General features: G+C 38.0%; 1 protein-coding gene across 1 annotated transcript in view; it reads left to right on the top strand.

Moving 5' to 3' along the window:
* Pappa2 (pappalysin 2) overlaps window positions 1-22,229 on the top strand; it is a 229,470-nt gene that overhangs the window by 118,112 nt on the left and 89,129 nt on the right. Inside the window, exons 12-13 of the mRNA XM_027417273.2 lie at window positions 9,210-9,345; window positions 9,530-9,737. Of these exons, the coding sequence (XP_027273074.1) occupies window positions 9,210-9,345; window positions 9,530-9,737 (344 nt within the window). The remainder of the gene's footprint in view (window positions 1-9,209; window positions 9,346-9,529; window positions 9,738-22,229) is intronic.

The following is a 22,229-nucleotide window of genomic DNA, read 5'->3' on the forward strand; positions in this document are numbered from 1 at the left end:
AGATCTAATGGAGAAAGTGTCAAAAGTATAATTCATAATTATAGCTGAAATTTTCATCATCCACCTCATTAATAATTTATATAATAAGTCTATTAAAAACAAATCATGGCAAATATGTAAGATTTCAAAATGAGTATCAAATATCTTAATCTCATTGATATTTGTAGAAACATTATATTCAATAACTGAAAATAGTATATAGTAATCACCATAAAAATGTCTCAATACATTTATGATAAAAATCGTACATAGTAGATTTTTTTAACCTCAATAATACTAAGCTAAAAGGGAATAACAAGTTACCTTAAAAATCTATGGTTGTTTTTTTGCTATTAAATAATATTGCTAAATAATCTGTAGGTCAGCCAGAGATGTTGTTTTACACCCATAATTCCAGCACCCAGGAGACAGGCAGGAGTATTGCCATAAACTACTGATCAGTTTGGGCATCCTGGTGTCAGGCCAGCTTAAGTTTTGGAGAGTCTGCCTCAATAAACAAAACCAAAACAAAAAACAAAATCATTAGAAAAGAAACTCAAAAGCTAATCTGTAGGTCAAAGAAGGCTTTATGATGGAGATTAGTAAACATTTTGAGTGGAATGGTATTGACGACTGTGAAAGTTTGTGCTTGAAGTTAAAGCATGTTTGCAGGGGAATTTATATCTTTAAAAATCTATGCACTATTAGAAAAAGGTATAGAATCAATAACCAAAGTCCCTCCCTTATGTCATTAGAGAAATGACAAGTTAAATCAAAATAAAAAATTAAAAAGAAGAGCAAAAAATAAGTGGACTAGAAAATGATCCAGTATTTTCTACTAGATCATTCTTAGTCTTTCTTCTCTAGACATGAATTCAATGAAGTTAGAATTTTCCTTTATACTTTATGAGATATGAAAGAAGCTACACATAAAACATGGAAGAAGTAATGTTTATTTTCTCACAAATTGAATCAACACCCGAGAACAGCCTGAAATTCATTTCACGTTTGTATGAGGTTAAGATGAGATGAGTGTGTTCCTGAATTTAAGCAGCTACCAATAAAAGGTATGATTGAAGAAACTACCTAATTTTTCTAGACGTGAAAGTGACAAAATAATTAGTAGTAAATATGAAAAGAGATAGGAAAGGACTATGTGAAGAAGTGCTCCCAAATAACACGATGAGAGCTTGACTAAATGAGTGTGACTTGGCCTGCAGGCAAAGAGAATCTCATGTGACTCTCACCCTAAAGCTTGAAAGCTCCTGTAATCCCCATTAAAAAACAACAAACAAACAAACAAAAAACACAAGATCTTCAGTGAAGAATTACAGTGCTGAATTCCATGCTTCTTTTTTCAAATAGCAAAACATACCAAATATAGTGATTTAAAAAAGGAAGAGTGCAGATAGGTGAATGGACCAGGAGGTTCAGGAATATGCCAAAACATGTTAGCAAACCTGTAAACACATGGTTCATGTCTGCTGAGTAATTACCAGACAGTCTGAGCAAGTCCTGTTTCCACATACTCTTGCTGGGGCCTGGACTTTTCACTCACCTGAGTCTAGTCAGCAAGTGGAATAAAGCGATTACTAATTTTTGTCATGTTTTCCATTTTTCTTACTATAGCGAGGTATACTATCCCTTTATGTGATAATTGCCCATCACTTGCTATTCCTTCCCTCTTTCATTCACAGATTAGGTTTGAATTCATTCATTTTCTCCCCATGGTTAGAATGGTATTTTTTATTTTCTTATGTTAGAGTTTTAGTTTTGCCTTTCAGACTTTCACCTTTTAGACATTTGCTTTTTTTTCATATAGTGTATGATTCATGCTACTTTTAAAGACATGTGACAAGCCAATTTGTCTAATAGTATCCACTGAATTGTTCATTCTTGTCTTGTTTTATAGCATGACACCAATTGTATGCCAGCTTCTAAGTAATGCATGAGTCTGTTTTGCACTTTATTGGTCTATTTTGCTGTTCATTACACCAACTCACTGCTTGTATTATTATGAATTTAACTTGGCTGGACATGTTCCCCTTCTCCATTTTTGTACATTTCTTTTAAAATTGAAGCTCATTATTCCTGAACATTTCTATATATAATTTAAAATATAACCTTGTGATTTTGTCCCCTGAGTCATCCTTTTGTTTAATCAAACAGACAATGTTTGAGACACCAAACCATATTTTCCTTGTGAAGGAATCTTAGGAGTTAGTTTTACATGATATTTTAAGTGTAGTATTGCATTCTATTGGTAGGTTTTACTTTGGCTTTTGTATTTAGGTGTGTATATGGAATTCATGTACATATTTCCTTTTGAACATTCAGTTTACTAGCTCAAGAAAGGGATAGTATGATCCCCCCCACCCCATTTTTTATGTTTGGAAACCTCCGTGTAAAAGCAGGATTATATCTTCCCTCAAAATTCAACAGAATTCACTGAAAAACAAAAACAAACAAAAGAAACCTCAGTTTAGGGTTTATTTGGGGGAAGATTTTTAATTGTGATTTGAATTTTTTTTGAATTTTAAAAATACCTTCCCTGTTTCTATTTCTTTTCCAGCTTTGGATTATTGGGTGTTTCTGGGAAATTACTGGTTTATTCCACATATTCAAATGTGGTGCTGATTCCTGTTCAGAATATGCTCTCATGGCTGTTCCACTTTTAGCCATACTCACCTTTAGAGATGCATGTTTTGAACTTGATCTTAATTGCATGTGAGATTTGTCCACCCTACTGGGGTCTTCAGGAGCAGTACTCAGTCTCATTCAACTTATTTTTTATGCTTCTTTTCTCCATTTCATTGACTTCTTTTGTTGCTTTCACATTTTTTTTTTTTGGCCATGGTTCTCTGGATTTACACTGATGTTCTTTTAGTCTCCCAATGCCTCACTTGGTTAATTTATTTTTGGTGGTGGATAATTTTTCTTTTCTAGTTATAATTACTATTTTAATTGTATCCCATAAATCTTGATGTATAGACCTCTTGTTACCATTTGATTGTACGAATTTTGTAATGCTTTATGATTTGTTTTTATGACCTTAGGTTTTTTTTTGAGTAATTGTGTTTGTTTACACCATTGATTTTTCAGAACATAACAACTTTTTATTGTGCCAGCTGGGATATTAATAGAGGGTGTTTTATTCTCCTCCCTTTGGACCTATATTTTATTACTAAACCCTTTAATGGTGAATTTTTATTCATTTAGGAATTAAGTGCCAGTCCATAATAAGAATTTGAACTCTGTATTTGTTTGTCAAAAAAGTATCAATTACATTTAGTTTTTTCTCTCTGGGTACACATATATCTACAAAATTCTTCCATTCTTCTCACTTTGGTTTTGTGTTCCTAATTATTTGTTCTTTTTCTCTTTTTGTTTTGCTTATAGTGAATTATTTAATTTCAGTTTGATAAATTCTTCTTTTTAAGTTACTAACAAATACAATTTGCATATATCCACAGAGTACACTGAAATCTTTTGATGTTTTGTGAAACTGTTGCCACAGATAAGCCTAGTCAAGGGCATCTATGTTTCCAATACTGGGTTACAGGGAAAAAAATGAACTCTCTAGTTGAATTTAGATTTTAGATAAACAGCAACTGATATTAACATCAATATTTTCATGTATTGTTTGGGCATACTAAAACAAAAATTTATTATATGTCAGATAATCAAAGTTAAGCAGACATCCTGTATCCTCGCTGGTTGGTTTGGCCAAATCCAACTCTTCAACCTTTCTTTAAATTTTTTTATTTAAATTAGAAACAAGATTGTTTTATATGTCAATCCCTGTTCCCTCTCCCTCCTCTCCTCCCCTGCCCTCCACTAACACCCTATGTATCCAATACTATTTGTGCGCCCCAGGGAGAGTGAGGCCTTCCATGGGGGTCTTAAAAGTCTGTCATATCCTTTGGGATAGGGCCTAGGCCCTTCCCTGTGTGTCTAGGCTTAGGATCCCTCTATGTGAAATGGGCTCCCAAAGTCCATTCCTACGCTAGGGATCAGTACTGATCTACTACAAGAGGCCCCATATATTTCTGAGGCCTCCTTATTGACACTCACATTTATGGGGTCTGGATCAGTTCTATGCTGGTTCCCCAGTGATCAGTCTGGGGGCCAAGAGCTCCCTCTTGTTCAAGTTAGCTGTTTCTGTAGGTTTCACTAGCATGGTCTTGATCCCTTTGCTCATCACTCCTTCTTCTCTGCAACTAGATTCCAATTCAGTTCAGGTTTTAGCTGTGGGTGTCTGCTTCTACTTCCATCAGCTGCTGGGTGAAGGCTCTGGGATGGTATATAAGTCAGTCATCAATCTCTTTATCAGGGGAGGACATTTAAGGTAGCCTCTCCACTGTTGCTTAGATGGTTAGTTGGTATCATCCTTGTAGATCTCTGCCAGTCAGATGCTAGTCAGGTATTTGGAAATGATTCAAATAGCCTAGAATCTGTCTGCATTCCATTGTCTGACCACAAGTAAAAAGTACATGTATGGAAGGTAGTGGGTCTGCTCATTACTTTGAATATTTAGTTAGAGTAAAGCTCATGAGATCCTGTGTGAGAAGGTGGGACTATTTACTAGTGATCTGACTTTTCAGTCTACATTAGAAATAGAGTAATAGATTAGTAGGTGCTTTTGAAATTGGAAGAAGGCATGCACTACAGAGAATGATATTGTAACTTTTGTTACTACTTAACTCAGCAAGTAACTTTTGGAAACATGTCATCTCTCTGGTTTCTTTTGAAATTTCTTTAAAATGAGGTATTTACAAGATTCTTTTCAACTTTGCATTTACATGTAAACTTAATAATGAAGATTTTAAGTAGATAAGCAAACAGGATGAATGATAGTACAATGCTAGGCTAGTAACAGTCAAGGGTGAGGACAGATCCATCAAGGGATAGCTACAAAACCTCATCTCATGAAAAATGCTTGTTCTAAAAAACCTTGTTAGAAATGTGCAACCTCAGTTCTACTAGCTGAGAATTTGCATTTTTAAATGCAAGGTCCTTGGCAGTCTGCATGCACATTGAAGTTTGAAAATCACTGCTACAGAGGATTATTATCTCAGCATTGAGTGGAATTGTTGATGCTCAAAATGACTCAAATCTACCTCCAATTCATCAGGTAGAAACTTGTTAACAGAATTTTATGCTTAACAGGACAGTTTTGTGAAATGCACTGGGATTATTTCTCTATGCATAATGGAAATTTGTAAAGAGTAATTATCTTCAGAAGAAAATTTTCATTTGCTAGAGACATTAATGTGTAGATTCTTGCTAGCCTTAGGAACCCTGAAAGAAAAAAGGTGACTATGTGTATATAGTTCTCATTTCCTTCACAAGCTAACCTAATGCACTAAAAGGGAAGTTCCACCTTCCAGTTTGACCCTAGAAGGCAAAGCCTTATTTCCCATTTACTATTTGATTGTTATCAGTCTAGAATTCAATTGATATTGCTTGTCTCAAGCAGGGCAACTTCACAAATTCTAAGCTCCGTAAATATCTGGGCCATCCATTGATTCTAATGAAGAATGGATACTTGCCCAAGGGGCATGCTCACATTCTTACCCTTATACCAGTTTCCAAGGGACCATCTTTATCTGGATTCCATGCGGACTGTTTCTATCTGTACCCCAGAACACCTTTCCTCATTTTCAAGGTTTATCTTTGCTGGAATGTTCCTTAGGATTCGGGATCTGAGAGGAAAATCTATCTGCAGAAAGTTTACTGAGAGCTATTGTTGGTGCCAGTGTGTAGGGGAGTAAAAGGACTAGATTAGTCAGTGGGAGTGGTGTGAAAATTGTGTCAGAGTCATGTGGAAGCTGGGAAGGCCCTTCAGAGTAATCTCTGTTACTCAGTATTATCAAATGTTACTTGACGTGAGCTTCCTGTCCCTCCCCCTCATGCTCCAAGAAAGTGGTGTGGCCCTGTATGAGGGGGGTCACCAAAAGGGCAGTTTCTAGAGAGACATTACTTTGTACTGGATTCCACAGTCATAAAAGAGGTGGTGTGGACCTACCACAGCAGCAATTACTGCAGATGTGGTTCTGTCCCTCCCTGCTCCTTCTTTGAAGTCTCGGAACTTGTCTAGTAACACTTGTCTTTGAAGACGTGGCCTTGTCTAAAATGAACTTGAGGAGAAATGACTTAGATGGGATTGCACTAGTCATCTGAGTAGATCCTAGCTTCTTCCACCGACTTGCCAACAATTACCTCTTTGAAAGTCTAACCATGAATTGTGGGAGCCATGAGAGCAGTGACACATAATGATAAGTTGCTCTGACTCTTATAGAAGAAGCATCATATAAATTCTTGGTGGTTATAGTCTTTATAGTACCATAGGGGAATAAATCATGACAATGTCCAGATCCTGATCAGTACCAATGGGAGCTTGGACAGGAGAAGGGAGTTTAACAGGCTCAAAAGTTCTAGCTTCATTTTGAGTGACATTCTAAATCTGGAGACAGTCTGGAAAACTCACTGCCCAGAATTTAGTTGCCATAATCTCCCTTCCTCTATTAGCTATAGACTGCAGGATCCTTTGCAACTTGGAGTTAATCTCTGCCTTATTGAAGCTTCTGATGACAAACTTATTAGATGGACTCACCTGAAGTCACGAACATTTGATAAATTTTCACCTACAAAAGTGCATGTAGTTTAGCTAACAGTAAAATAATAGTATTCAGAGTTTGGGTGGGCCTTCTGTTTTCATTCCTAGTGTACAAACTGGATAAGTCGTAGCTCTTTGGGGAAATAAGAATGGTTGAACATGGAGTCCTTAATGTTCATAGGTGTTATCTTGTCTGCTTTTCTTTGATTTAACTTAATCTACCTTGTATATAAGTAATCTACCTAATCCACCATGTGATATAAGTAATATCTCTATTAATAGCTGTGGGAATGAGGAACTCCAATTTCAGATAGAGGTAGATTGCTTATGTTTATGTAGCTAGCAAGGACATGTCTAAGAGGCAAATGCAGGGCAACTGTCAGGTTCTCTGTCTCTGTCCAAATGGTGGACCTTGATTTCTCCTTACCTGAACTCAGATTGATCATTCACATACATGGAAATTCAGACTGATTTCTGCTATTGAGATACAAATAGTTGTGAGATAAAACATGTGCTTTTTATGCTTCTAGTTGCTGCTGTGAGACATGCTCAGGCTCCATTTGAGAATTAAGCTCATTTGTCTTTCCTGTGTCTCTGTGAGGAGAAATGCCCAAGACACATGAACTGGCCAAATCTTGTCTCTCTGCTTGTGTAACCTAAGAGTTCTCTGCCTGTGAGCCCTTTAGAAGTCTTACCTGTGGTTCTCCTGCTTAATCTGTGGCCTGGAAGACCCCTGCAACCTCTCCCTACAGAGCATGGCACAGAGGCTCTGCTTTCAGAATAGGCTTGAACTTTCACAGTGCTTTGGTATTCAAACTGCCACAGAACAGAAGTCTATGTTGTTAAGAGATGCAAACTGCACTAGAAGGTTTGGGTATGGGCCCTCAGGACAGAAAAGCCCACACCCACCATAAATCCTACATCCCCTACCTACTTTAGGATGGGTGGAAGACTGAGATGCACTGTGTTTTGCTGAAGCCACCTCGCTCTTGGGTTCTGAGGGCTTCTTGTTTGTGGCTCAGGAAATGAGCTGTCTTCTAGCCTCAGGTCTCTGTTGTGGTACATGGAATGGAAGATGCTATGGGGAGGTCCCAAAGGGCTTTGATGTCATTTGCTACTGGGGTCAAGTGCTTTGAGCTAGACTCTTGGTTTCCTTGGGATAGTTTTATGTCTAGCCCTTGACCATCCAGGGATAGAAGACTTCATTTTCATTTTAGAAGCTGTAACCTATGTGACTGGTTGTTTTTGAAGTTATGAAGGAGGATTTATTACTCCAAAGAAGGGAAATGAAAAGAAAGTAGGGGAGACACTGTGTAAAGAGAGCATGGCTGGAATTTCCCTCAAAGGTGGAAAAGGGAGAGCTGTGCGCCCTTGACCACTGAAAATCGTAAAATCACTCTAATTAAGGCAGCAGTGCTAGTGAATACTATAAGCATGCTGCCAGGACTCTGGAAACCTGAGTCTGTGGACAAAAAAGAATTCTTGTTAAAATGGAAAACATGTTTTTAGTCCTCTCCCCATTCCAGAGGCGGAATTAATTCCTGCCAATTAAATGTGCTATGTTCTATACTGGAACTACACCATGCTTAGAACCCAAGAAAAAGCCACAATGGTCATCCCTGTGGATGGACATCCTCACAAGTAACATTACACAGACTGAGCACACGCGTGCACGTGCGCGCGCATGCACACACACACACACACACACACACACACACACACACACACACAAACACACAAACACACAGATACATAAAACAATACATAAAACAATAAGATGCTATATAGAATCAGACACATACATATGTATGTATATATGTCAGCATATATATGCATGCATGCCATTCTGTCATGTCAAAGCACCATAGCCTCTCTCCCAATGTCATAGTTTGCCTGGTAGAAGAGAGGATCTGAGAAAGGAGGTAGAAGGCAGGGAGTGAGACTACAGTGAGGATAACTATAATACCTGGTCTCCTCTTGGGACAGATCAAAAGAAATTAGTTTGTTTACTGATGTTGGTTCATTGGACATCTTATCTACTTCTCTCACTTTAACGTGGAAGGGGTAATGGTTACTTTACAGAGGATTACTATCTCTACAAATGCTCCCTCTTTTTTGGGGGCGGGGTTCAAGACAGGGTTTCTCTGTGGCCAATGCTCTCTTGAGAAATTTCAAAAGACAGCTCCAAGCCAGGCATGGTATTTCATGTTTGTAATCCCAATGCTTGAAGTGTAGAGGCAGGACAACCAGGGGTTCAGTATCATCTATGGGCAAATAGTGAATTTGTGTGTGGCCTGATCTACATTAGAAGTTGTCTCAAAAAATTAACAAACAAACAGAAATAAGTTGTAGTGACTAAAACCATGGTACTTCACAGTTCCGAGGGAGGATGCTCAGCAGCTCCCAATCATCTTCTTCCATCTCAGCCACCTCATGTCGATGATGTTTGCTGTCACCTCGGATGCTGCTGTGCTTACTCCACATTTTCCATTGCAAAGGAAAACAAAGTTCTTACTTTCAAAGAGCTGCTTGAGGATGATAGAGATGAGATGGGCTCACACCTTGATTGCCCTTGGAAACAATTGCTCATACTGTATGTGCTTATGCCCAGGTGTGTTTCGATAGACCGGGAGTTGCGGAGGCAATTTTCCTTTTCTTGGCATCTGATGGCCTGGCCCCTGGGAAGCGTCAGCAGTCAACAGTGACCCTATACCTGGTTGATGTCAGTGGGAGCAACCACTCTGTTGGTGAGTTGAGGATTACTTCTTTAGAGCCACTAGTTACTCCAATAGACTTAGGAGTCAGTTTGATGTTGACCTCTGAAAATGTTTGTAGTCTTGCATGTCACGCAACTACAGAGGAGATAAACAGGCGCTACATGGTTCTGGGTTAATGGCTCAGAATAGCACTCATTACCTTATTTCCCCTCAGGAACCTATGAACTGTCTTGTCAACATAATCCACTGGTTATCAATGTGAGCCATCATGTGAATGTCTGCCCCCACCACACCTCTTCCATGTTGCTGAATTTTTCATCTCCTTTGGTGGGCATCTCAGCAGTGGCTCTAAGGACATCTTCCCACACCAGTTCTTCAGTTACCAGTAACTGCATCCCAGAGCAAAACCATCAGGGACAGAGGTACAAAGCTAACTTGCACCTTTCTCTCACTTCTATTGTGACTATAGCATACTGCTACTATTTAGGCTGAGTGCTATATAATGGTTGTTTGCCTAAACTGAAAATATGGATTTAAGAACTACCAAAAAGACCTAAGAATCAAGCAAAGAATAACATAGAAGTTAAATTTGGGATTTTGAAATTATTTTTTTCTTTCCTTAGTTGAGTATAATTTCTTTTGTTAAATAACATCTTTATAATATCTTAACATCTTTTTTACATATGAAGTCATTGACTTCAAGTCAACATTGTTATATAAACTGCCAGAAGTTTTGTGCCAAAAACTCAATGTTCCCTAAGCAATCTATATTTATCTACTTGTTCCCACCTGGACAGGGTATACAACAAGTTTAACAATTACTTACTAAGGCAGCATGTCACATAATCACTTAGGGTCACATATAGACATTGGGAATGTATTAGCTACATGTGCCTTTTTGTGGACATTTGTGATTTTCATCATGTAGATGAGGGTCCCTGGATTCTTCTCAGCAGCTAGAAGAAGGGTTATGATTCATGGTATTCCTATAACTACATTTGGAGGTGGGGAACACTTTGAATTAAACAATCTGTGCTATAGAATGATCTATCAATGGTCTAATAGATTAGTGCTACCAAAGGGTAACAGATACACTTCCTCAGAGAGGAAGGTGGGACCACCTGCTAGGTGACCCAGAACCTAATCACAAAAGCTGGGTTTCCAAGCAATGTTCCATCATCTCATACAGGACACACTCATACACCAGGACACCAAATTCTCAGCACATAGGAAATTTATTATGGGCGAAAGTGCAAGCAGGGTGGGGGAGATGCAGAAGCCAACAGCAAGCAGCAGCAGCAGCAGCAGCAGCAAACAGCAAGTGTTTTTTGTTTGCTTGTTTTTCTTTTTTTCAGGAGTGGATTTTTAAGGAGAAAAGGGGGAAGTGTGTGCTAGAGTGAGTTGGTGAATCTTCATTGTATATGTTAGCCAAATAATGAAACTTGATTGTTGGACCTGGATGCTTTGTCTCAGGAATGAGTCAGTAGCCAAATAAGGGAATGGAACTTGGCGGCTAGCATTAGGAAAACAATCTAATGGTTTTTAGCAAGGGGGGAGGGGTAAAAGGCAAAACCTGTTGGTGCCACATTTGCTGAGCTTGAGCCTGTGTTTGCCATGCTAAGGCCTGTTAGAAAGCCCTTCCATATCACCATATCCATCCCAGGTATACAGAAATCATCCCTGGGAGAGATGCAAATAGATAATACTAGTGAAATATACTTTTTTCTACTGCTGTATAGCAAGTTACACCAAAATGTAGTGATTCAATGTTTGATAAGACATGGTTTCTGTGGGTTATAAATCTAGATGCACCTCAGAGAGGTGCTGAAGGCTTCAGCTCTCTTCCGAGTGCAATCGAGCTGTTGGCCAAGGCTGCAGTTACCCGAAGGTTCAAAGGAAGTTGGGAAATTCACTTCAAAGTCCATTACTGTGGTGATTGGTAACCTCAGAAGATATATCTCCAGTAGATATGAACAGTGTGCAATCTCATGTAAGTGTGACTATGTTTGCTCCATGTTAGACTCTCCATAAACTGAGTATCTTAGATATGATAACTAATGGACCAAGAGAAAAAAGAGGCCCAGAGATGTAGAATACTTCAGAAATTTCCCAAGGGAAGCCACATAATTTTTATAACCTAATGAAAGTCACAACCCACCACTTCTAACATACAGTATCCAGTAAAAGTTAGTCAGTAAGTCTAGCTGGTGATCAAGGAGAGAGGGACATCTGAGTGGCCATGTACTACTTGCAGCAACTGTGGCTTGTGTTCATGGGGCATTAACTAGATGCCATGTATTATGTTAAGTGTCAGGAAGCAGAACACAATGAGAGACAGTCTGGATATTGCACATTGTGTCATAGAGCTAGTTCATCCATGATTTTTATGTCTTCTTAGTGAGGAGATACCTTCAAACCTTAACACAAAATGTGTATTATTAAAATGTAGCCTTTTATAATCTTCACCTCTTCCTCGTGTATTTTCAAATTATTTTCTGTATTGGCTCCATGTCTGGCCTTAAGCCACATAGCATTTCCTTCAGGACCTTGAATCATGTGTTCTCAATGAGTCCCTGCACATAATGTTCCTACTTTTTTGAATGCTGTCCAGTCCTTGTCATCTCAAACTTCATCATCAGGACGCCCATCCTGGGAAGCTCTGTCAAACTTCTTCATTGTTTCCATAAGTCATAATATATAATACAAGCTGTACCAAAGTGACCACCACAGTGTGTGGTAATAATCTGTTTACTGGGTGTTCTTTCACATTGAACTCTGGGCTGAAGTCCTGCTCAGTATTTGCTAGTCTCTAGTAGAGGGCCTGACACATAGTAGGTATGAGAAACTTATGTTACACAGCAGTTGTTTTTAATGCTCTACGGAACAGAATTGAACAAGAAAAGCAACAAAGCAGAAGTTATAGACTCTGTAAACATGAAGAAACCAGAACTGCCCTCAACATCAGAGCTGTGAAAGTTCTAGAAGGAAGTTAATTCATTGTGATCACTGAGGCTAATTCTTCATGTATTTTCATGTGGCACTGTGAGAAAAACAAGTTTTACATGCGTGCATGCAAGCCAGTGGAAATAGGATATGATTCTCCAGTTTACATGAGTACATCTGGAATGTATAAACATTTCCAAACCACATGTGACTGACAGGAGCCATGAAAATTGGCTTTTCCTTCGCAGCCAGTACAATATAGTAAATTTTTATAAACAGGAAACCTAAAGAGTTTCATGTATGTTTATCATGAATATATTTTAAATGTGAATTCTTGTGCACTCATATAATAGAAGTCTTTGGTGGCACTATTACATCAGTCATTGTTGTATGTGTAGATACCTCATAGCATGAAACCCTCAAATTCTAAGTATCATGAAAGGAATTGCAGACTACCTCCTTCCTGCCCATTATGACCCAAATTCCATTAATATTTACATGGATAAGGGAGAGCTGATAGATGCCTAGCAATATAAGCTGTGTTATCGATTTTGTATTAAATATTGATAACCCATAGCCCCTCTGTCCTATAACAGTATAACTCTATTCAACTTGATTAATGTATATAATCTCAGTTCACAGGAAAAATCAAAAGTATGGCTCAATGGTGACATTTAGTATTTTTTTCTTTGTACGAAGTAATTTTTTTCCTCTGCCTCCCACTGAAATACCACCAACAGTACAGAAAAACAAAACCATAAAAACTCATATCAAAGTGAAAACTCACGTTTAGCACTGAGAATCAAATTGCAAAAAGGGTAGGGGACTTAAATTAAGAAATATCATTGGAAAGCAAAGCATGTACTTGTTATGTTCTTAAAGAATCAACAAGAGGGTGGATGCAGAATATAGTCTACCCAGTATAGTACTGGCCTAGCATCAATGAGTCCACATTTTATCATGAAAACCCAGCAGTGAGAAGGTGGAGGCAGAAGAATGAATATTTGAAATGAAGACATACAGACTACCTTGTTTTTTCCCTAGGTGAACAGTAGTACTATTTATTTAGAGTAGAGGTCAAGGTCATAGACAAATCTGGAAAAAAACAAAACAAACCAAGATCATAAGATTGGAGCATGTTAAGGCCATCATGCCTATCAGACATCTAAGTTTAAAAAAAAAAAAAGTTGTCTATATGAATCTGGTTTGAGGTAAAATCTAGTGTAAATACAATGAAGAATTAAAGTATTGGGAATGTTTGAGATAATGCAAAGATTTAGAAGGGTAAGAAGGAAGAGAGGAGGATGCAAGGGTGGAAGAGGGAGCACCTGTTGACTGATATCTTTTAGTCTCATTTCACCTTATGATGGTTGCCCAGATTCTGAGTCTTCCATCTTACTCTACTGATCAGGAACCCATAAGTCTTCAAGCTTAGCTATAGCCCTCTTTGTTTGGACTACAAACTGTTAGTAAGAAGGTAGACCATTCTTGTTCTCACACTCTTTCCAGCTCTATTTACTTTAGAAAAAAGTCCCAGGTGGCCTATCACATGCATGGGAATCAGATGGACCCAAACAGTCTTCAGACTATATCAATGACTTTGGGAAAGAAAAACTATCTTTTTGTTCATATAAATGGATTTGGCATTGATATGCTATCTATGTGTGTGAATTAAAATGTTGAACATCAGGACTTTGGAAATTCACAAGGTGAGCCCTAGGAGAATTTATCACCAAGCAGAAATTGCTGTTGAGCATGCTTCTTTTCCTACCATTGGGTATTTGTTCTTCTAGTAACATGGATACAGTAGAAAATTTGATTGCACCCCTCTGACCCTGCATGACTGATTATTTACAGGATCCCCAGTGCTAAACTTTTGGAGATAAAACATACCATTCCATTTCCAAAGACATAGGTTGACATTGATGACAACATTGAATGTCTTGACTGTTTATCTTTCTGTAGTCCTTGGACTCTCCCTTTAGTTTGCCTGGGTTTCTCTCTATGCTTGTTGTACATTAGGTGAGAAGTCAGTACAAACCTTCCAAGCAACTGCCCTTCTTTCTGTTTTTCCTTGACTTTCCAGCAGTGTTTGCACTCTTTAATTTGATGTTTCATAATTAGGTGTGTGGCTTCTTAGGACCGTTTGGTCTTTGTTAAGCCGCTACCTCCTGCCAAACCTTTTGCTTCTTCTACTTTTGGCATTGAAATCTACTTTGTCTGGAATTAAAATTTCCGTTCCTGTTTTCATTTTGTTTGCATTTGTTTGATAAATATTTGTCTCTCTTTCATTTTCAACCTTTCTTTATCTTCACTGCCAATAAGCCCAGGGCTCTTGCTTCATTGTATTGTTTACAAAGACAGTAGTACCATGTCAAAGCATGCCAAGATTTTATTCTGAAAAATCATCTACTGAACTTAAGTCCCTAGTTGCCTTTAGGATGCTATAGAATTTTTTGCCTTTAGATCACTTATCCATAGTAGTTCATTGCCACCACTTACTCTGATACATTTCAGCTTCCCTACCTAGAGTTTTGATCTGAATAAGTAGACAGCAATGTTGATGTAGATGATGGACAAAGGTCAGATCTTGTACCAATAGAAGAAAGCAGCTGTCAGTGGTCTGGTCTTTAGGGCAAGGCAGGTAGGAAAGAAAAGATGACTTGTTTAACTCTTTTAACCTTTTCTGATTTCTTTCATATGCTTCTATTGCATGTGGCACTGAACCAGAGCAAGTGTTCTGCCACTGTTCTATATCCTTAGCTCTCTGCCTCTTCCAGTAGGGAGGAAAATGCAAAAGAATGAAGAAATCTGTTCCTTTCCTTTAGTTCCTAACTACCTCTACCCTAAAACAATAACAACAATGACAGAAAACAAGAACTATATGCTTTGACCATTAATGATGCTTCCAAATTTAATTCTCGTTTATTCTTTAACTGAGAGGAAATGCCTGATGATTCTAATTTTGGTTTTGTGTTATCAACCAGATGTTCACATTTCCCCATATTGTTGTTTTCAGCAGAAAACTGGGACAATGCTTTATAGTATCTTATCAAATAACTGAAAGCAATGTTGATAGAGTTTGTAGGACATGATGACACTAAATTGGAACAGCACACATGGAAGCTGTCTCAGCGTCCCTCACTTCTATTTTTTTGGCATTATCATCTTTGAAGTTATGATGGTTACCAAATCTGCTGATTCCCCTTTCTATATCTACTCTCATTTCTTAAAATCACATCTGGGTTTTGTCTGTCCGTCATCAGTTAGCAACATGTTTTCTGAGCATATGAAGAAGGGGTTTCTCCTACTGAGTTCACTGTTCTCTCTTTTGGTGTTGTGACCTGCCTAGTCAAAGGTACTTAGGATTCCTACATATAGCACCCATTTATGTCTCCAAAACAATAGATTGGGTTGACATTTTTACCACAGTGAAGGCTTGGTATAGTATGATGCCACTGATGGCATGAACTATATATTAGTTACTTGTGGTTGCTGTGGTAAAATACCAAAACAAGGAAATAAGAACAGAGGGCTTTTGTTGGCTTATGGTTCCAAAAGAATAAAAAAGTCTGTGATGGCGAATTGGAATCATGGCAGCAAGTGGAAGTCATGGCAACAAGAACAGTATGCTTGGAGCTCACATCGTGAACCATAATCATGAAATAAAAGAATGAACTACAAGTGGTAGATAGACTGCCCATTCTCAGTGGCAGACTTCTTTCAACAAGTCCACACTTTCTTAACATCTAACAGGAGACCAAATGTTCAAATACATGAACCTATGTAGGGTATCAACATTCAAACTATTACATTGTATTCCCATTACCAAGGTGCTCAGCATGGCACTGGGGCCTTGGGGAACAACCAAACCAATCTCTATATTGCATCTTTGTGGATCTGTCTTCTAGTGTCATTGCTGTGTCAGTTGGGGTCCATCTAAAATGTTGTAATTAAAACAGGGGCAGTTTAACATAGTTACTAACTCCTAAGGGATGAGAAGAACTCTGAGTAAATGGATTAATTTTATGACTGGTGGCAGGGTATTCAAGGCAGTAATAAATTTGGGAAAGGGTCCCCATTCAAAGCTGAGATTTGCTTCTCATGGCAGAAGATTGAGCTGGAGTACAAAGGACTCAGAAAAGCTGGCTAAAATCCTACAGGATGGATCTGGCAACCAGGAACTTCCTTACATTAAATGCTAATGTTGGGAAAGGTAGTTGGTTATCAAACTGAAACCTGAGGACTTACTAAGACTTGTTGGAAAGATACCATCAAGATTCTATTGAAGTTCTGAAAGGCCACCCTTGGAAATGACAGATCTTGATGGGTAGCAGCCATTGGGGTCTAGGGAATGTTGTAGGAAGCTAGTTGAGGTATGTAGAATATTACTGTAACTTCCTGCTTGTTGAGCACCCTGGACTTGTCCCAGACATTGCTTCCCATAGAGTACATTGTAAACAGAGAGAGTGTATTCCTTCATCCTGCACTGTGTTTTATCACTCTCTATTAAAGAAAACATCATGACAGGCTTGCTAGCAAAAGAGAATTTTCACAATCTAGGTCTGATATCACAAAGTAGGACAATGAAGCATGGGTTCAAAACTAAACAGTGATGCAGTATCAATTGGCAGAAAAGGGTATGCCAAAGAACCACAAAGCAAAACAAAACCTCTCTATTTTTTATTTGAGACAAAATTCCCTGTAGGTTCTTGGTTTTAATATGATGACCATTTTCTATGTAACTTCTAAATAGATTGAGCTAACTAGAAACATTTTAATCTTTTGATATTTTCAATGTAAATCCAAAAGATTAAAACCTCATTATTTTATTTAGTATTAAAAGCACATATTCTCAACCTGGAGGTGGTAGCACACACCTTTAATCCCAGAACTTAGGAGGCAGAGGCAGGTGGATCTCAGAGTTTGAGGCCAGTTTGGTCTATACAGAGTGAGTTCCATGAAAGCTGAAACTACACAGAGAAACACTTGTCTCAAAAAAGTGTGCATTCTGAGTGAGACAAAAAACAAGTAATAGACACTGACAAAATGATAGTGAGCACTGAGATTTCCCTTAAACTATCACTTATCTAGAGCCAGCATTCCAATGTAAAAATTGAACCAGGTTTTTATATTTTCAAATGAGTTATTTCTTCTCTTTCTTGTCTATCCAGCATATGAATGGTAGATAGATAAGTAATGGATAAACAGATATTTATGTTTTGATCCTTTTTATCATTTAGAAACTGAAATATTGTTTTGTGTAATAGTTTGGGACTGACACAATGAATCCATGTATGTGTGTATGTATATTGCCATACTCCAATTAAAAGAAGAATTGCTGCTTCACTTCAAGCAACTGTCTGGAAAGCTTAATGTGAATCAATCTGTAAACTGAATTCTTTTTATGGTGAGCTCAGGTGTGTGTGTGTGTTCATTCTGGGAGATATGTATGTATATACATGTGTGAATGTATAAAGAGATAGAATATTCATCTTCCAAAATATTTTACATTTTCAAATGTTCCAGAAATCATTTTTCCATTGCAGATTGAAGTATATTTCAGATCAGCAAAGCTAAGACTAGGATCTATATAATTCATTTCTAGTAAGGAAAGATATAATGAGAAGAATGACCAATTATTTCTACTAATTTTCAAGAAACCTGCCACCCTCCTTCAAAGCGTATTAGTGTAACTGGAATTCCATGGGCCTCAGAATAATCAAAGAGGACCTATACTTCTTTGCATGCATTGACTTAACGGGGTGTATTATTTTGAGGAAGTGGTGTAATGCAAATGACGGCTCCACGCAATACAGGTAGTTGGAAATGTTTGGTGGACCAGGCCACTAAAGAGGATAGTATAAAGGTACTTTGGGCTTTGGGAGAAGTTTAGTGACTGTATAACCAAGATCAGGGAAATTTTACAGGCAATATTCCAGGAATCAGAGGTTACTGAGATAAGAGAAGTTTTGACCCAGCCCTATAGCATTATAGTCCAAGCAAAAAGAATTTACCTTCTTAAAGAAGAGAAAGAATACCTTGTACTATGCTATAAAATGTGCAGGAAATCTGGGAAGAGAAATTGTAACTTCAATAGCCCAGTTTATGTGTTAGTTTTCCAGTGCTGTCTAAGGTATTTCTATCACAATTTATACTAGTGCATTGTTAGCCTCATAGTTTCTGTGGATTAGATGTCTAGACCATGCCCAGAAAATTGCTATGATGGGTTATCAGCCATTAGTAGGTTATTATCAGTAGACTTAACAGGGAAGGTGATATCAACGTCTCACATAGTTGACAGTTGATTCCAGAGTCCTATAAGATGGGGGGGGGAGCTCTGTGTGATCTACTTCCTTGTCTCAATATCATCCATCATGTGTGACACCACATGGGGAAGCTCATATTTGGCATCTGTTTCTTCAAAACTAGTATGAGACAATCTGTCAATAATAAGACCTTTAAGGACTTGAGAGATAGCCAGTGTATAAGAGAGCTTACTTTGCAATCATGAGGACCTGAGTCTGAATCCCCAGCACCCATGTAAAATGTCAGGTATGGTTTCATGTGCTGCAACCTCAACTTTATAGGATGAGACATTAGAGGTGGATCTCAAGAGTTTCTTGGACAGCCAGCATGGACAAAATGACAAGTTTCTGGTTCAAGAAAGAATCTGTCTTAAGATAATAGGCAGAGAATTATAGAGGATGACAACCAAAATTATCTCTCCCCTCCCCATGCATACACACATACACACACAGGTGTGCACACCTGAGCATTCATGTTCATGCAATGTACATGTGCACATGCACACACACACAGAGTGTGAGAGAGAGAGAAGTAGAGAGATGGAGAGACAAAGATACACTCAGACCTGGGGGGCATCCCAACCAAACTGACATAATAACAGAATTGGCATTTTGTTAGGTAGTTAGAAGTCACTGGTCCCAATAATACTCCTGCTGAGATGCCACCACAAGAGCATGGCTCCAGAAGGCAGGAACAACACCTACAACAGGATTAACCTCAGCCTGGCAAATATGCTCATGGGTGTTAGAATTTTAAGTGTATAATGTTGAGCATCCTGACAGAGCCACATATGACTGCCATGTGATTTCTGCCCATTGAGCTGTTTAAGCCAAAGGGCCGCATGTGGAATTAGCATGCAGGAAGAGAAGAGTAAGCATTCTGAAAGAGCAGTGACTTAAAAGTTCTTGCCATACAAACTCCCTAGTTGTTGGAGGGTAGGTGGATTGTCTGAACTGCCCACTCAGTGGTATGTTTCAACTCTGTTGTCTGATAACAACAGATCTGTTTTACAAATGGCTCCTGTCCAGGGTTTATTTGAAAGCTCATTTTTCTCTACTTCTCAATCTGCTCCAGAGCCACCTTCTCTGTGGCTCGAATGGGAGTGTTAGCATATTCATCAAGTGAAATTGAATCAGTGGCATCAGCCCCCCACACCCCAGAAAAATAATGAAGTTATATAAAAATCCAAACATAGAAAAGTTTTTGGTTATTTTTTAAATTATATCTTTGTTTTTATTCTTTTCATAATGATGGATGAGAGTGTTTCACATTTATGCAAAGCAATCTTTCAGAAGAGGTTAATGCAATGTGTATTGAACTATAAAACTAATTTAAAAATGATTTAACTGTTTAAATAATTGTGCCTTTCAGAAGAGTATTGATAATATTAAGGGATATTATTTTAGATTAGTTTTAGGTTCACTACAAAGTTGAAAGGCATGTACAACGATTTCCAGTATGTCCTTACCCCCCACATAGGTATAATAACCCCATTATCCACAGCTATCATCAGAATCATCCAGTTGTTACAAATGATACAAATGATGAACTCATGTTGTCACAGTATCATCACCCAGATTCTGTACTTTAGGTTGGAGATTATTCTTTTTAAACATTTTAATTAATTGACTCTCTCTCTTCCCCCCCCCCTCTCTCTCTCTCTCTCTCTCTCTCTCTCTCTCTGTGTGTGTGTGTGTGTGTGTGTGTGTTATGTAAATGTATGCAGGGGGCAGGTGTATGTGCCTTTGTGAGTTGTTGGAGGCCACAGAATGGCATTGGATGGCCTCCCCATTTTATTCCTGTGGGTCAGTTGAAGTACATCTGATTTGCTTCCAAGTGTCAACAGTTATGAAGTTATGAGGTTAATACTACAATATGCTTTTGAGTGGCTATAAGTCTTTAACTCCTTTGTGTATTTACTAAGGCAGGCAATTTCTGGATCATATGTCTAAACATATGTTTAATTTTGTAAAGATATGTATTAGTTTTTAATCAACAATAAATATTGTTGGAAAGACCAATATCACCCCTAGATTGTCTCCTTTTCCATTTTCTTTTTAGTATAAACCAGTATTTTTATTAAAGCAAATTGGGATTGAATATAAAACATTTAAGTCAAGGAGATAATGTCCACATTATACAGGTATGTGATTCTGCCTCAAGGTTACAATTTTTATACTGTGAATTTATCTTCTATGTGAAAACATTTTTACGTTTGTACGTACATATCATTTAGAGTCATTATCTAAATATTGTATATTTATTGTGAAAATGCTCATATGCATTTATATAATCCATAACCTTGTCACGCTTTCCTAAGCGTGGTATGTAACAAGGAGAATCAGATTTTTCAAAAAGGTAATTTTTTTTGTAATTTCATATGAATTTAGATCATATTTACTCCCCACCCCTAACCCTTTCCAGATCCACTGTCACTTCCCTATCCACCCAACTTTGTGTCCTTTTGTTTTAAACTCTATCAAGACCAGTTTGTGCTATCAAACTTTTCTTGGCTATGTGGCCTCCTACTGGAGTGTGGTCAACATACTGGAGATTGTACTCTTATAGAAACCTTTCTCTCCCTCTCCCAGAAGCTAAAAGTTGACAATAGTCCCTTGACTAGTGGTGAGACTTCATGCTCATCTCCCATCTCTATGCTGAGATTCAGTCTGTAATGGGCTTGCCTATATATGTCTTGTGTATGCTATCACAAATTCTGTGCATTCATGAGTGGAGCTATTTTATCCAGACGATACTGTTTGCCTGTAGTTCCTCACCATCTCTTGCTCTTAAATTCATTCCACCCCCTCTTCTGCAATGATTTCTGAACCCTGGGAGAAGGAGGCTTGGTACATAAATCCTATTTAGGGAACATTTTACAGTCTCTTGAGAATCAGATAGTTTTAAAGAAAAGATTAATGAAGGAATAATACATATTTGATTGGTTTGATCACCCTGGGATCCAACTAGAAGCCTATTAGTTTATGTACATGTATATTACACGAGCCCCCTTCATTACCTTTGTGTAGTCTTGTACCTTTTGGTTATTATCTCTTGAGGTAGGCTTTATAAAATAAAGAATCAAGGATAAAGCAACAACCATGTACTGTCAAATAACACATTTCTATTTATATTCATGAACTCTGGCAACACAGAAAATTAACACCATCACCAGGCCATTCATCAGCTGGCCAGCCTCTTCACATCCCAGGGGCATTTCTGCAATAATGACATAAAGACACCTTTATCCTAAAAAAGCTATTCTCAAATGGATAGATGGACTGATTGTAGTAATATATGTCACATAAGGATTATTTAAGTGTCATTGTCCCTTTTTCGTGGAGAATGCACCACAGACATGGATTTGGAGATGGGAAGAAAAAGACCAGAAGAAAGGAAAGCAATTTTCTGTGGACCTTGCTTCTATGAATTCAATGATCCACAGAGAGTTTTTAGAGGAAGTGGCTGTGTTTTCTATTTAGGAACTGTAGGGGCTCAGGTGTAGAAATATTTCTTCTTGGCTATGTAGTAAGTTACTGGTAGAACAGGGGCTGATTCATGGGGCCCCAGAATCCTAATCCAAGGCTGGGCAGCCAAAGATGAACTTAGTGCCTTCACATTTCGTTCCTGCAGTAATTAGGTTCGGGTCTTAACAGGATCAC

This window comes from Cricetulus griseus, chromosome 5 (genome assembly GCF_003668045.3).
Source record: "Cricetulus griseus strain 17A/GY chromosome 5, alternate assembly CriGri-PICRH-1.0, whole genome shotgun sequence".
In the NCBI taxonomy this organism is placed as follows: Eukaryota; Metazoa; Chordata; class Mammalia; order Rodentia; family Cricetidae; genus Cricetulus; species Cricetulus griseus.